The following is a 16,805-nucleotide window of genomic DNA, read 5'->3' on the forward strand; positions in this document are numbered from 1 at the left end:
TCCTGCCAAATGTCTTTCCAAGTAGCTGTGCCAACTGACACTACATCAGATAGGAATTCCCACTGCTCCACATCCCCACTGTCACTTGGCATTATCAGACTTTAAATATTCAAATCTGATGAACATATGGTGGTTTCTCACTCTGGTTTTAATTTGCATCTCCCTGATTACTAATGAGAATGGGCATTTTTCATGTATTTATTGCCATTTGGATTTCTTCCCTTGTTAAGCGCCTGTTCAAGTCTCTTGCCCACTTTTTCTTTTGGATGGTCTGCCTTTTCCTTACTAATTTAACCTTTCTTTATGCATTCCTTTAACAACTATTTAATGAGCATCTAGCATATCTTTGGTGGTAGGAACTCAGTGATTAACAATATAGCCTTGCATCTCTCTCAAAGAGCTTACAGTCCTCCACACAGGGTGCTGAAAGAATCTAAAGTCACAGTGATAATAATGAATAGGAAAGTACTCTGAAGAACAAAGCACTCCATCAAAAGAAGGCAGGAATATTACTCAAACACAGAGATGACACTGTGCTCACTTGTTATCCCCTCGGTCATGATGTCCGTCATCTTGCAGCAGGAGGACAGCATCCTCATGCTTAACTGATCGACCACCAACACCTGGAAGGAAAGAAACCCGCTTACAGGCTGTATGGCACCTGCTACAGAGTCTCATCAGCTTACTCCACCAAACTTCAAAAAGAGCCCCAGAAATGCAGAATATGGAGCTAACAATATTTCCTATAGGAAAGAAATATGCTGAGATACATGCTAGCTTTTATCTTTCACACCCAAACCTAACATTCTAGGAGTCAGAATTTAGTCTCATTGACTTAATTGTATAAACTTAAAAAAAAATTAAAGTTTTTACTTTCCATGATAAAGGAAATAATCAGTCATAAAAATGCAAAAATGAAAGGAAAAACATTTATTGCAGCAACACTAATCGCTGGTTGAATGATTCAATGTGGTTGAGTGAATCATACTGGTGAGTATTTTTTCAGGGCATAAACTTTTTTTTTTAACTGTACTTTAGATGTTTTTATATGAAGATTCACAGAACACACTAGCTTCTCATTAAACAATTAGTACATATATTATTTTGTGACATTGGTTACCAACTCTATGACATGTCAACACTCTCCCTTCTCGACCCTGGTTTCCCTACTACCAGCTTTCCTATTCCCTCCTGCTTTCTCGTCCTTGCCTCTGGGCTGGTGTGCCCCTTTGGTCTCATTTTGTTTTATGGGCCTGTCTAATCTTTGGCTGAAGGGTGAACCTTAGGAGTGATTTCATTACTGAGCTAAAAGGGTGTCCAGGGGCCATACTCTTGGGGTACATAAACTTTTTTTTAAAGAGAGAATGAACACTATTACCTACATGTATGGCATAGAACATGAGGACTTGTGCAGCCTTCATTAGAACACATACCTTCACCAGCACATGCATTGTTTGATATAGTACATCTCAGTCCAGACAGGAAAAACAAGAACATTGCAGTCCCGGTCTCCACACTTCATACCTGCAATTCTTCAGCTAAACCTTCCTATCTCCACTCAGCCCACAGTGGAGAGAGGAAGCTGGCAGTTAAAACAGAGCTCTCTTCTCTCTCTTTCATGACAGAAGCACAGGAGGAGGCGACAGAGCTACACACCTCAGGGCAGACAGTGTGGACCAGATAGCTTTCTGGTTCAGTACAAGAGCCAATTAGCTTTCATTTTATGAGACAGTTTTCTCAAGATTAGCTTAAAATTCACATGTCTACAAGACCGTCACTGATGAGAAGGGTATGAGAGAAAGAACTACATAAAGATTTCCCACCAGATGGCCTCCCTTCTGGGTGGTGAGGATGGATGTGCTGGTAAAAACACAATGCTCACAAGGCTCGGGGATGAGGCTTCAAAATCCTGCTGTTCCAGCAAAATGGGTAGGCTCTTGACTGTAGGAAAATGTGGGGTCAGAATGGTTGGAATAAATCCTTCAGCGCTAATGGAAGCTCAAGTGAAGCTGCAAGCTCTCCTGGCCAGTATAAGGTACAGCCCATGGCTCCAGACAACCATGTGGCTCTGAAAGCTAACTTCACAGGTGGAGGACAGCATGTTTTCCCGCTCCGTACATCCCCGCACTCTAGGAACCAGGCCATAATCAATTTGATTGGCTTAAAATACTCGTTGCATGTACATTATCATTTCCAGCATTGCTCTCGATGTTGCGTAAATGAACACGCTTACTTCTTTGTTTTATGTAGTTACAGGTGGATGGGAATAGACCAGATCACAGCTTTTCAAACTGTTGGGTGAGCTCCGTGGAGGTGTTTTAGGACCACCAAAGAAACAAGAAGGGTCTCCTCTTTTTTACCCTACAGGAAGCAGAATAATTTCATCCTCTTTCTATAACAAGTTCCAGGTAGGATTCTACTGTTAACTGCCCGACCAGGTGATCTCTAAGATAAGCTTTATGACCAAGAGACTTCACCAGGACCATATAAAACGAGAGGCATAGCAGATTACCTTTCTCCAATCCAGAAGCTTGTTTGTACTCTGGACATAGCAAAAGCCTTCATTCCCTGCTTAGATAACTTTCCCCAAATCTACCTCCATTCTTGTTTATTCCATGTGAACTCACCTCTAGGGCTATTAATTGTACTCTTCTACTCACCTTCTGGAGCCCTGGTGGCACAGTGGTTAAGAGCTCAGCTGCTAACCAAAAGGTCAGCAATTCGAATCCACCAGATGCCCCTTGGAAACCCTATAGGGCAGTTCTACTGTGTCCTATAGGGTTGCTATGAGTCAGAATTGATTCGACAGCAATAGGTTTCGGGTTACTCACCTTCCACTCCCCCTTCTTCTTTACTTTCTTTATCACATCATGCATGATCTCTAAAAATGAAGAATGACAGAAAGAGAAGAGAGGGGAGGGAAGAAGAAAGGAGAGAACGAAAAATCGTATTATTTAATATAAAGGATTTCCAACTCCATCCCCCTCCAGCTCCCCCCCCACCCCCGTGGGCTTTGTTCTCCTGGGTCATGCAATTCAACCAATTTATTTACTTAGCCTAGTCCACTCCCATATTTAGCTCTCTTTCTGTTGCCTTAATTCAGTGATTCTCAAACTTTTTGGTTTCCTTTATACTCTTAAAAATTGAGGATCCCAAAGAGTCTTTGTTTATATGGGTAAATGTCTACTAACATTTACCATATTAGAAACTAAACTGAGAAATTTAAAAAATATTTATTAATTCATTTAAAATAACAACAAACTCATTATATACTAACATAAACAATATTTTAATGAAAACAAATATTTTCCACAATAAAAAAATTTTTAGTAAGAATATTGGCATTGTTTTACATTTTTGTAACTCTCCAGTGTCTGGTTTCATAGAAGAATGAAATTTTCATATTGCTTCTACATTCAATCTGCTGTAATATCTGGAAAACTCCACGGTGCACTCATGAGAGAATGAGAGTGAAAATGTCTTATTAAGGAGACAGTTATGACCTCGTGGTCCCTCTACCATGGCCTCAGGTTTGACAACCACTGCCTTAAGGGAGTGAAAGGCTGTGATAATACCTCAGGCCGCATGAACCTTCCTCAAGCTCCAAGGACAGATGTGAACAGTAGTTGTGATCTCTTCCCAACCACTGACTACATCTGTGGAACACGCTCATTCAAAAATCATCATTTCAGTAATTCCCATTTCTATAACACTGCAACGACACACAAGCCTAGCCAGCCATGGAGGGTTCATAGAAAATATCACTCTTGCCATTCTTTCTAAACCCAAGTAATACACAGGCCTGTTAGGGACTCAAAAACCAACAACTGTTGTCAGCAAGAGTTTTTCAAACATTTCAGTTGTTCTCTGGGGCACAATAGTTCCTAACCCTGCTTTTGGCTATCTTCAATAATCAGACGTGTCACAAAAACATTCCAAAAACTTAAGAGCTTTTCTTCTGATTATAAACACACATACACACACACGCATTGCAGTAAATTTGGAAAAAAACAAAAAAGTATAAAGAAGAAAGTACCATGCATTATTGCTTGTGTACTTAAAAAAAAAATCAAAAAGAAAAATTATCTTTAATCCCACCAATTTAAAATTCATAATTACCATTTCAGTTTATTTCCTAGTAGCTTTTTCTATGTACTTTTACATAGTTAAGATCATGCTCTCTATATAATCTTGTATTATGTTTTTTTCACTTAATATACTCATTTCCCCATGTTAACAAAAATGCTTCCCAGGATTTCAATGCCTGCATAACAGTTCATAATTTAGTTAACTGTTTTCCCAATAGCCATTTAGATTACTTTCCATGTTTCAGTGCAGTGAAAAATTGGAAACAAATATATCCAATACTAGGTTATATTTGTACAATGGGATGCTATATAACCATTATAAATAATATGAAAAAAAATATGTATTTGTTCATTCAATCATTCAACTAAGATTGGTGTTTTCCCAGGAGAGTGCAACAGAAGGAGAAAATGTTCAAAATAAATGGCTAAGTGGGGGGAAAAGGGCATGCAAAAACCATATTTTAAAGCATATATGTGGAGGAAAAATAAGAAAAACTTACACTAAAATCCTATCTTTGTTTCACCAAAAACACAATAAAATGTTGCTTAAAAAAGAAAAAGGAAGAAAAATGTCATCTTTGTGTGATAGACCTGAGTAGTCTTTAATTGCCAACTGGTATCTTTCAGTGGTACAGGGGCGAGCAGCGTGGGGTTGCCATGAGTTGGGGGCTGACTAAACGGCAGCTAACAACATGTCCCCCCGAGTTTTCTGCAGTGAGTGTGTACTATTTTTTGTTCCAGGAAAATGCTCTAAAAATAATGTTTGTGCCCAGGGCTTTCCTTTGTACAAATTATTCCCTTAGGAGAGCTTTCTGGGTGTGGAATCATTGAGTAAAAATACAAAATTTTACGGTTTTTGATAAATTCTGCTGGATTACTTTCCAAAAGCACAACTTATATCCCCACTAGAGCTGTGTGACTGTCCAACTTAACAGACTAACTGATAAAATAATACTTTGGGGTTTGTTTATTTTAATCTTTGCTAATATGATAGCAGAAAATTATATATTTCACTGTCTTTATTTGAATCTATTATGTTACTAATAAGTATGATTTTTCTTTTTAGCCACTAAACAAAATTAATTTAAATTCACTAGAAAAAATACTTCCCTCAAGTTGCCTTTTAATGAGGAAAGGCAGAGATACAATCAGAAAAGCACACCAAATATCACAAATGTTAAAAGGCTATGTATAACTAAGAAGCCAGTCTGAAAAGAATACATACTATATCATATTCTGCAAAAGGTATACCAAAACCAAAACCAAACCCACTGCTGTCAAGTTGATTCCGACTCATAGTGAGTATAGTGAGTATAAATGACAGGGTAGAACTGCACCAGAGAGTTTCCAAGGAGAGCCTGACGGATTCAAACTGCCGACCTCTTGGTTAACAGCCATAGCACTTAACCACTATGCCACCTGGGTTTCCAGAAAAGGTATAGAGACAGTAAAAAGATCAGTCGTTGCCAGGGAATTCAGGGGAAGGGGAGGGGGATGAGTAGATGGAGCACAGGGCATTTTTAGGGTAGTGAAACTAGTCTGTATGATACTGTAATGGTGGCATTACGCATTTGTCAAAACCCATAGAACTGTACAACACAAAGAGTGAACCCTAATATAAACTAGACTTAATAATAACATATCAATATTGTTTCATCATTTACAACAAATATATCAAACTAATGCAGGATGCTAATAATAGGAGAAACTGTGAAAAGTAGGGAAAGGGGATATATGGAAACTCCTTGTATCTTCTGTGTAATTTTTCTCTAAACTGTAGACAGATGGATCACTTTTATATGACCTTACTCATCATGGTCTTATGACTCCTACAAAATGATTGGGTGGTGTCTTAGTTATCTAGTGCTGCTATAACAGAAATCTACAAGCGGATGGCTTTAACAAAGAGAAACTTGGTCTCTCACAGGCTAGAAGTCTGAATTCAGGGTGCCAGCTCCAGGGGAAGGCTTTTTCTCTCTGTCAATTCTGGGGCGAGGTCCTTGTCATCCATCTTCCCCATCAAGGAGCTTTTCAGTACCGGAACCCCAGGTCCAAAGGATGCCCTATTCTTCTGGCCCCAATCCCTTGTAGTTTTCCTTTCTGAAATTCTCAAGGCATATATTTGTTCTGGGTATTGTTAATAGTCAACTCTAATCCTGCCCTACATTTTTCTAATCCAATACTGAAAAGGAAACAAGGATTAGAGCCCATTTTAGCATTAAGAATCAAGTAGCTTGGGCTACTTCCTCACAAATAATCCCTGGCAATCATGCATTTCATTTCGCTTGTAACTCTTCTCTATGTGGAGAGAAACAGTAGGCCTTCTGAGGCTTGTTTTAGCCAGCAGGTCTAATTTCTGTGCACGTAGGCATCTACAGCCAAAATATGTGCTGTGCCACCCACCTAGTCTATGTAGAAGTGTTCAAAAGAGATTGACTTACTATACAACCTAATCTTGTAGATTGAATCCTGCCTCATTAATACAACTGCTGCCAATCCCACCTCATTAACATCATAGAGGCAGGATTTACAACACACAGGAAAATTACCTCAGGTGACAAAATGGTGGAAAATCACATAATACTGGGAACCGTGGCCTATAGCCAAGTTGACACATATTTTGGGGGTGCACAGTTCAATCCATAACAGGTGGGACTATGCAAATAAGGTACTTATGGCCCACCAAGGAGATTGGACAGCTTGCTAATAAGGTGCATGGAACCTCTTTCAGGGTGGGACTGTGCAAATATGGTCTATGGAACCCTAATGAGAGGATTGGTCAGTTTTGCCATGCTGCTAGGCTTAAAAGGAGCCAATCCCAGAAGCGAATGTCGGACCTCACTACCACCAAGAAGGAGAGCCGGAAGTGGAGAACGTCCTTTGGACCTGGGGTCCCTGTGCTGAGGACCTCCCAGACCCAGGAGACAGAGAGAGAGCTATAACACCAGAGACAGTATGAGACAGGCAGAAGCAGTGGCAACAGAACCAGAAGACTGATGCATGGCTGAGAAGAAGCTATTCTGACCAAACAGCTGTATCCTGAGTCATTTCTGATCCTGAACTGTAACCTGTTATTTCCCTAATAAACCCCATAATTGTGAGTATTTGTGAGTTCTGTGTGGCCACTGCAATGAATTATAGAACCCAGCAGAGTAGAGAGTGCTGTGGGAGGGATGGCTGGTGTCAGAATTGTTAAAATGTTAGAGAGGGGAGGTATGTCTGACCTCTGCCTCACAGGAAGCAGCCTGGGGCTGACACTGATGATTCTCCCCCGACGTGACGTTAGTGGACTTCTGATGCCACAGCGCCATTTTCACAAAACCTAAAACTTCTCTAAAAATAAAATATGTTAAGAAAAAAGAAAGAAACAAAAAACTGGGAATAACTGCTGCAGCCCCAATCCCTTGTAGTTTTCCTTTCTGAAATTCTCAAGGCATATATTTGTTCTGGGTATTGTTAATAGTCAACTCTAATCCTGCCCTACATTTTTCTAATCCAATACTGAAAAGGAAACAAGGATTAGAGCCCATTTTAGCATTAAGAATCAAGTAGCTTGGGCTACTTCCTCACAAATAATCCCTGGCAATCACACATTTCATTTTGCTTGTAACTCTTCTCTATGTGGAGAGAAACAGTAGGCCTTCTGAGGCTTGTTCTAGCCAGCAGGTCTAATTTCTGTGCACTACCGTAGGTATCTACAGCCAAAATATGTGCTGTGCCACCCACCTAGTCTATGTAGAAGTGTTCAAAAGATCAGAGGCAGCTACGATTTCTCCATAATGGCCAAGGACCGTGCCCCAGTGACCCTGCTTCCCTCATGGCCTTATGGCAAAGAAAGTAGGTTCCTTGTCAACCACATCCTCTACGTAATTCCAAACTCCTATGGGACTTTTTTTTTTTTTTTTTTTATGGGACTCCAGAACTCAACAAATCCCTCCTAAGATCCCGAGAAAACAGCAGGTGGTGTAATATTATCTGGGACATTTTCAGATGTGGCCAATATACCAACTATAGTCCCAAAACGCAGGCTCTAGGATAGCTGCAGGGACCACTTAAGCCGTTACAGCCCTGGAGCTCACAAAGGCCTCCACAGTGACACATGTCAGGGTGCTCTGAGTCCAGGGCACATTAAAGCATCTGAAATAGCAAGCCTAATATTAGCTGGGCTGGAAGCTTTGGAGAAATGTAAGCACAGCCAAAGTCCTAAAAACCACAGGCATTCAAATATTCTATACTCTGTAGTCCCAGAGCACCACACTGCTGGAACAGATACACCAGGAGTTGGGTTTCTCCAGGCTGAAAGGAGAAATGAAAGCATTTTGCTAGGGATTTAAAGGAGTCTAAACTCAGAATGGAAACCTTGGTGGCGTGGTAGTTAAGAGCTACAGCCGCTAACCAAGAGGTCAGCAATTCAAATCACCACCAGGCACTCCTTGGGGCAGTTCTATTCTGCTCTATAGGGTTGCTGTGAGTCAGAATTGACTCAGTGGCAATGAGTTTGGTTTGGTTGGTTTTAAACTCAGAATCCCTGGTGGCATAGTGGTTAAAGCACTCAGCTGCTAACAGAAAGGTCAGTGGCTCGAACCCACCAGTTGCTCTTCAGGAGAAAGACTTGGCAGTCTACTTCCATAAAGATTTACAGCCTTGGAAACCCTACGGGACAGTTCTACTCTGCCTATAGGGTCGCTATAAGTCAAAATTGACTTGATGGCAATGTTTTTTTGTTTTTTTTTTTTTAACTCTTTTACCAATCTGAGGTACAGGGAAATTTTAGTTATTCCAGCTCAATAGTAGAAGTTTGTCTAAAAACACAGTGGTGTGAGTATATAAAGCTGGTTACACAGGCAAGGGTCACCCCCATCACTCATAGTTAAGATGCCAATGAAAGTGCTGTAGATCAGGGTTAAAATTTAGGGTCAGGCATTTACTGGCTGTATGACTTCGGACAGGCTTAAAGCTTTCTATGCTTCTGAGATTTCATCTGCAAAACCAAAATTATGATACAGTAAAACCTGTGAAAGCTGGAACCTGTGTAAGGCGGAAACCTGTCGGAAAAGAAAAACTCAAAATACTTTCCACTAAGATGAGTGATAAAAAGGTGGTACAACTATATCCTGTCAAAGGCAGAAAACTTGTGAGACCTGGAAAAACAAGGCATTCCTATCAAGTTCCTGCTCTCACAAGTTTCACTATACCTCAGTGGCCTGTTGTGATGAAGACTGTCTGTTAAGAACTGTCTATACGGGATCAAAGTGACAACAGCAACTCAAAAGATTAGATAGGAACCTTAGACGTAGTGAGTTCATGCTAACGGGGGAGGAACAACTCAGAGAAGGAAGGTGAGAATGCTTGCACAACTCAAAGAATGTAATCAATGTCACTGAATCGCAAATGTAGAAACCACTGAATTGGTGTGTGGTTTGCTCTATGTATTCTCAACACAACAAAATAAATAAAAATTAAAAAAAATATCTAGTATATTTCTTGGCACATACGGTGCCTATTGTGATGTCACTATAAAATTACGTTATTCATGCAGATGAGGAAATAGTAAAATTATGGAATATCACACTTTCCACCAAACAAGATTTTTAACATAATGTAAAAATCCCCTTAAAAGGAAATATATTTTTAAAATGTGGCCAAACAAAATACAATAATCACAAAAAAAGTTTTTAGATAGCAAATTCTATGGGTATTTTAACAAAAACTTCTCTGACCTACAATAAACATGTTGGAATAATATTTTTTTTTTTTTAGTAACAGTGTGGAAACCCTGGTGGCACAGTGGTTAAGAGCAACGGCTGTCAACCAAAATATCGGCAGTTTGAATCCACCAGGAGCTCCTTGGAAACTGTATGGGGCAGTTCTACTCTGTCCTATATGGTCACTATGAGTCGGAATCGACTCGATGGCAATGGGTTTTTTTTTTTTTTTTGGTTTAGTACCAATGCATGTAAATCCTAAATGTAAATATATAATTAAACAGAAATCCTTATCCCCTGCTGAGGGGACAGAGAGTAACCTCGGGCTATCTAGGAGGAGACTTGTAAATGCTAGAGAACAAGCAGGAAGCTCACAGAAAGTAAAAGGTATCTAATGCCACAACACAAACACATACAATATATGTTAAACTTGTTATTTATTATTCTGAAAATTCACTTAGACAAGAAAATAAAATGAGGTATAACATTGGTAAGAACATTTACCTGTAGAAGTCAAGGAAATCAACTGAAAAACTATTCAAAACACTAAAAAGTTTAGTAAGGAAAAACCCACCCAACAAGCAGATACAAAATAAACACATAAAAATCAAGAGGACTTTGACGTGGCAATAGTAGCCGGATTCTAGGGTGACAGCTCCACTGTGTGCCAGTGTACACGTGTATAACGTGCACACTGAGAATCTGCCCCTGTAGATTCTCCTACTGCTGGTACTTCTGCTCTGAAGTCTGTTCCTCTTTCCCCGACAACACTTCAGATATCTGAAGACGGCAACAAACCTAACGATTATCCTTGCTAATAAACTGCATCTTCGCAAGCGGAGTAAGTTCACGCTAAAGTAAAACCCATTGCCGTCGAATCAACCTCGACTCATAGCAACCCTACAGGACAGAGTAGAACTGCCCCATAGGGTTTCCAAGGAGCACCTGGAGGATTCGAACTGCCAACCTTTTCGTTAGCAGCCGTAGCTCTTAACCACTACGCCACCAGGGTTTCTGATGCTAAATAAGATGGTAAGAAATGGTTAAAATACTTGTAAACAAGTCTTCCAAGTACTCTGCAGATCTTCCCCTTAGAAATATCCACTGATACATAAGCTATTGATAACCTAATTACAAAACACTTTAATTTTGCCTTTGTTTTTTTAATTATATAAAAGAAATATAAAAGGAAAATGAAGAACACCAAGGCCACACGACAACTAAGAGCCCAAGAGACAGAAAGGGCCACATGAACCAGAGACCTACATCATCCTGAGACCAGAAGAACTAGTTGGTGCCCGGCCACAATCGATGACTGCCCTGACAGGGAGCACAACAGAGGACCCCTGAGGGAGCAGGAGATCAGTGGGATACAGACCCCAGATTCTCATAAAAAGACCAAACTTAATGGTCTGACTGAGACTAGAGGAATCCCGGTGGCCATGCTCCCCAGACCTTCTTTCGGCACAGGATAGGAACCATCCCCGAAGACAACTCATCAGGCATGAAAGGGACTGGTCAGCGGGTGGGAGAGAGATGCTGATGAAGAGTGAGCTAATTATATCAGGTGGACACTTGAGATTGTGTTGGCAACTCTTGTCTGGAGGGGGGATGGGAGGATAGAGAGAGAGAGAAGCCGGCAAAATTGTCACGAAAGGAGAGACTGAAAGGGCTGACTCAAGAGGGGGAGAGCAAGTGGGAGTAGGGAGTGAGATGTATGTAAACTTATATGTGACAGACTGATTGGATTTGTAAACGTTCACTTGAAGCTTAATAAAAGTTAATTAAAAAAAAATAATAAATAAAAGTAATATAGTCTTGCTGAAAAAATTCAAATAATAGAGAGATGTATAACTACAAAGTGAAATTTCCCTACCCTCACGCCTGAGGGACAACAACCACTAACAGTTTAGTGTGTACCCTTGTAGGTCTTTTTCTATGCACATACAAGCATGTGTGGGGATGTATGGGTGTGTACTTTGGTTCCTTGGCTGGGCTGTTAGACACACTGTTCTACAATCACATGATAGATGTACTTATGTATCATTTCACACAAATCTATTGCATGCTTTTAAAATGACATAGTAGTCCACAACATGGATATGCAATAATTTATACAAACCTCTTTAAATATTCCTAAGATAAGCACTTAATCTCTACTTGGAATATTTTAAGCTATTGGAGATGTCAGGAAATGCTAAAAAGCCATTACGAACCACAAATCTTCTGTAATTCAGTTCATCCTCTGCTTGCCTACTGATTTAAATTTAGTGAGAACTTTATTGTAAGCATAAACACTAACACAGAGGGTTAGCAAAATATTTTGATCTACGTCAAATTTCATGCTGAGGCTTGAGGAGGTGAAGTAATTTTCAATGATTCTACATACATCTTTTTGGTTTAAGAACTCTTATACAGGGAATACCCAACTTATGACATATTCAAGTTACAATGAACAATTTTTTTAATGATTTGTGTATTTTTTATGCATTCATGTATTTAAATATATCTGTAAGTTTATATGTAATGTTTTCAACCTCCAAAGACAAATATAGATCCTGATAATAACAGGCAATAATAATGAAAACTACTAAGGAAAAAAAAAAGACGTACTAGACTTATGTCAGAACAGACTTACGACAGAGTCATCAGAATGGAACCCCATCGTAAGTGAGAACAACCTGTCTTAAAAAGAACCTTAGAGATTATCTATGGCCATGATCCAGGCCCCAGTTTGGAGATTGAGAACCCTCCTGCAGAACACAGCCATGTGGAGTTGGCAAGACCACTAACTGATCAGTCCAGAATGGAGCAGAAGCTGGTCTCTGGACCCTCCCGTGCAAATGCTCTGCCGTCTATACTAGACTGCCTCTCTGGTACTAGCATGCACTACCCTCTGAAATTAAACCTGGTGTCTTTTTCTGTTATACTACTAAGCCCACCTTGACATAATAAAGCAAAGTGATTCAGATAGGTTCAGGCTCAAATCCCTCCTCCTTCCTTTACTATGACTTTGGACAATCTTTCTATGCCTCAGCTTCCGCATTTGTAAAACAGGAAGGAGTATACACGCCTCATAGGGTTGTTGTGAGGATTAAATGAATTAATGTGACTAAAGTACTCAGTTCAGTGCTTAGATTGGTACTTAACACTGTTGGCTACCACTGTCACCATTCTTATCTATTTCAAATGGTATTCGAACCTAATAAAGAAGAATCCAAATAAGTCCAATTGGTTTCTTATTGCTTCACCATGGAGATTGTGATGGGTCTCCTACTTTTCAGTTTGTTTCTCCGAATACAAATTCATTCAACATTTACTCAACACCTGTCTTGTGCAAGATATCCTTCTAGGCTTTGGAAAGAGCAAGATGAACAAGCTAAACAAGACACCTACTCCTGAGGCACTTACTTTCTGATGTGGATGGAAGAGATGGCCAATAAACACAAAGAAATAAGATGATTTCAGAGAGTGATGAGCGCTCAAAGGAAATTAAAAAGGTTAATGAACTAGAGTGTGATGGGGGTTTGGGAGAAGGTACTACTCTGAGGAGGTGACATTTGACCTGAGACCTACTGTCAAGAAGGAGCCAACCCTGTAAAGATCCGGGGGAAGAGTTTTCCAGGCATAAAAACAGCAGGTGCAAAATCCCCAAGTCAGGATCAAGCATGACACAGTCTAGGAACAGAGAGAAGGCTAATGTGGGTGCAACACTGCAAGCCCCATGAAGGAGAGAGTGGTTCAGGAGGCACTTGGGGAAGTCAGCTGGAAGCCTCACTTGATCTTTAAGCAGTTCTACTTGCTGAGAACTCCCACAAGTCACTCACTATATCCTGCTCCTTGAACACTAAGCCTCATTGATTCACCTTCAAAACTGACAACCGCTATCCCCTCCCCGTACCCTCATTCCTGCCTCATCTCTGGAGCCCGGCATAAAATAGGGATTTAGCAAAAGCCTGCAGAATGAATGAAGCCCCTAGGTGGCATAAGTGATCAGTACCTCCTGGGCATAAAATGAGCAGTTCTGTTCAAGGTACACCTCACGACTGAGTAAGGTGATTCAGCTCTCCACAACCATCTACACCTCCCTCCTGGCCACCACTCAGCTGCCACTTTCCTGACACCCCTCCCAAGATTCAGAACTCCCTGTTCAACAAAACCAGTGCCTAAAAAAGTCTGAGAAGCCCTTTCTGAGGGACTGATGGGGAGAGAGAGCTCTTTATTCTTGAGGAATATGACAAGAGCTATTCTAGGCAGCAACAGTTTCCAAATCAGATGGATTTGAAAAAGTTCTTCTCTTAACTCTCCGCAGTCAAATTTAGTATGATGTGTGGTACCCTGTGAATATGTAGCTACAACTGCTCAGATCCATGGGACAAAGGACTTGAATAGATATTTCACCAAAGAGGACATTTAAATGGCCACCAAACACATGAAAAGATGCTCAGTCATTAGCCATCAGAGAGATGCAAATCAAAACTACAATGAGATACCATTTCACTCCCACTAGGATGGCTAAGATTTAAAAAAAACAACAACAGAAAATAATAAAAATTGGCATGGATGTGGGGAAATTGGAACCCTTACCCATTGCTGGTGGGAACACAAAATAGTATAGCTGTTGTGGAAAACAGTGTGGCGGGTTCCTCAAAACACCAAAAATAGAACTACCACATGGACCAGCAATTCCACTCCTAGGTATATACCCAAAAGACTTGAAAGCAGAGACTCAAACAGATACTTGTACACCAATGTCCATCACAGCACTACTCCCAATAGCCAAAAGGTGGAAACAACCTAAATGGCCATCAACGAAAGGTGGTACATACATAAGGAGCCCTAGTGGCACAATGGTTAAGTACTCTGCTGGTAACCGAAAGGTCGCCAGTTCAAACCCACCAGCTTCTCCACAAGAGAAAGATGCGGCAATTTGCTTCCTTAAAGATTTACAGCCTTGGAAACCTTATGGGGCAGTTCTACTCTGTCGTATGGGTTGATAGCAATGGGGGTGGGGGTACACACATGCAATGGAATACTACTCTGTCAGTCAGAAAAATGAAGTCTTGATACATGCTACAACATGGGTGGAGCTTGAAGACATTACACTGAGTGAAATAAATCAATCACAAAAGGACAAATTTGTATGACCTCACTTACATAAAAAGACAAGAACAGGCAAATGTATAGAGACCAAAGTTTATTAGTGGTTACCCAGGGTGGGAGGAAGAGAGGGTTACTGTTTATGGAGTACTGAGTTTCACTTTACAGTGATGGAAAACTTGCATTGATTAACGGTACAGTTGTATAACCAATTAATGTAATTGGTCAATAAGTTGTACACCTGTAAAAAGTTGAATTGGCAAAAGTTGTGTGATAGATATATTTACAACAACAACAAAAGAATAGCTACTGAGTCTGCCTATGTACAACTAAACATGTCAAAGGATTTAGTTCCTTGGTTTGGAGGTTTTGGGTCATGGATTCATTGGCCTAATAATGTGCTTAGTGCCTCTGTTCTATCTCCTAGTTTGTTGTGTAGTGCCTGGGGTATCAAAAGCTTGCAAGCAACCATCCAAGGCATGGCAATTGGTCTCTATTCACCTGGAGCAACGGAGGAAGGAGTTGGGACCAGGAAGGGGATATAGAATGTGTGGTGAATGGCCTCCATGAAAAAGTAACTTCTTTACCATGAGACTAGAATTGAATGGTGCCCAGCTACCATTACTGAACATTTTGATCACAGAGTCCATAGAAGAACCTTGATCAAAAGGGTCAAAATATATAACAGAATTTCAAATTCTCATGGAATCCAGCCTTTCTGGAGCCATGGAGGCTGGGTGAACCCCTGAAACTATTGCCCTGATATAATCTTTAAAACCTTAAACTACAAGTATCCTCCCGAAGTCTTCTTAAAACCAAACAGTAGTTTAGCTTAACTAGTAAATAATGTCTGCCTTGAGCGTTATGCTCTTTTAAGAACTATCTACACGGGATCGATGGGACAACAGCAACTCGAAAGATTAGATAGGAGCTTTAGAGGGCACTGAATTTATATTAATGGGGGAAGAACAACTCAGAAGAGGAGGGTGAGAATGGTTGCACAACTAGAGGAATGAAACCAATGTCACTGAATGTACATGTAGAAACTTGAATTGGTGTATGTTTTTGCTATGCATATTTGCAACAACAAAATTTTTTTTAAAAAAGTGCTCAGATCCAAAATTCCTACCATTTCAAAATTTCTCTATATACTAATTTTTTTAACCAGTGTCTGATTGAGATACCACAACTTCAGCCAAAATACTTTTTAAAAGCTGATATTAAAGAAAAAGATCAATTAATAATTCTGTTGCAATAGGAAAAAAAATTGCCCACAATAATAGTAATAAACCCATTGCCATCGAGTCAATTCCAACTCATAGCGACCCTATAAGACAGAGTAGAACTGCCCCGTAGAGTTTCCAACGAGCACCTGGTAGATTCAAACTGCTGACCTTTAGGTTAGCTGTCGTAGCTCTTAACCACACCACCACCAGGGTTTCCATAATAGTAATAGCTAATATTTTTTGAAAGTTTACTGTGTGGAAGGCACTGCCCTCTACATTTTACATGTACCATCTCTCCCAGCAGCCCTCAGAGGTTAAGCATTATAATCACCTCCTTTTTACAAAGGAGGAAACTGAGGCCCAGAAAAGTGAAATACCCAGCAAATGCACAAAATATACGTAATCATGTGAAGACTACACAGACAAAAAAAAGTATAACTCAATTTCTTGACCTCAGGAACTTATGGTTCAGTTGGGGAAGTAAGACATTACACTTGAAGCATCATAAAATTAAATGTTGTTAGAACCCTCATGCACCGCTGGCAGGAAGGTAATTTGGTGCAGCCACTTTGGAAAACAGTTTGGCAGTTCCTCAGATGGTTAAGCATAGACTTACCATATGTCCCACCAATTTCAATCCTAGTATATACCAAAGAGAAATGAAAACATGTGTCCGCACAAAAACT

At 40.2% G+C, this 16,805-nt stretch overlaps 1 protein-coding gene across 2 annotated transcripts in view; it reads right to left on the minus strand.

Moving 5' to 3' along the window:
* STXBP1 (syntaxin binding protein 1) overlaps positions 1–16,805 on the minus strand; it is an 83,600-nt gene that overhangs the window by 34,738 nt on the left and 32,057 nt on the right. For both annotated transcript variants that reach the window (XM_010587611.2, XM_003407716.4), the window contains exons 2-3: positions 2,832–2,881; positions 542–623 (exon numbers count right to left, since the gene is read on the minus strand). In XM_010587611.2, the coding sequence (XP_010585913.1) occupies positions 542–623; positions 2,832–2,881 (132 nt within the window). The remainder of the gene's footprint in view (positions 1–541; positions 624–2,831; positions 2,882–16,805) is intronic.

The sequence above is a fragment of the Loxodonta africana genome, chromosome 9 (genome assembly GCF_030014295.1).
Source record: "Loxodonta africana isolate mLoxAfr1 chromosome 9, mLoxAfr1.hap2, whole genome shotgun sequence".
Taxonomy (NCBI): domain Eukaryota; kingdom Metazoa; phylum Chordata; class Mammalia; order Proboscidea; family Elephantidae; genus Loxodonta; species Loxodonta africana.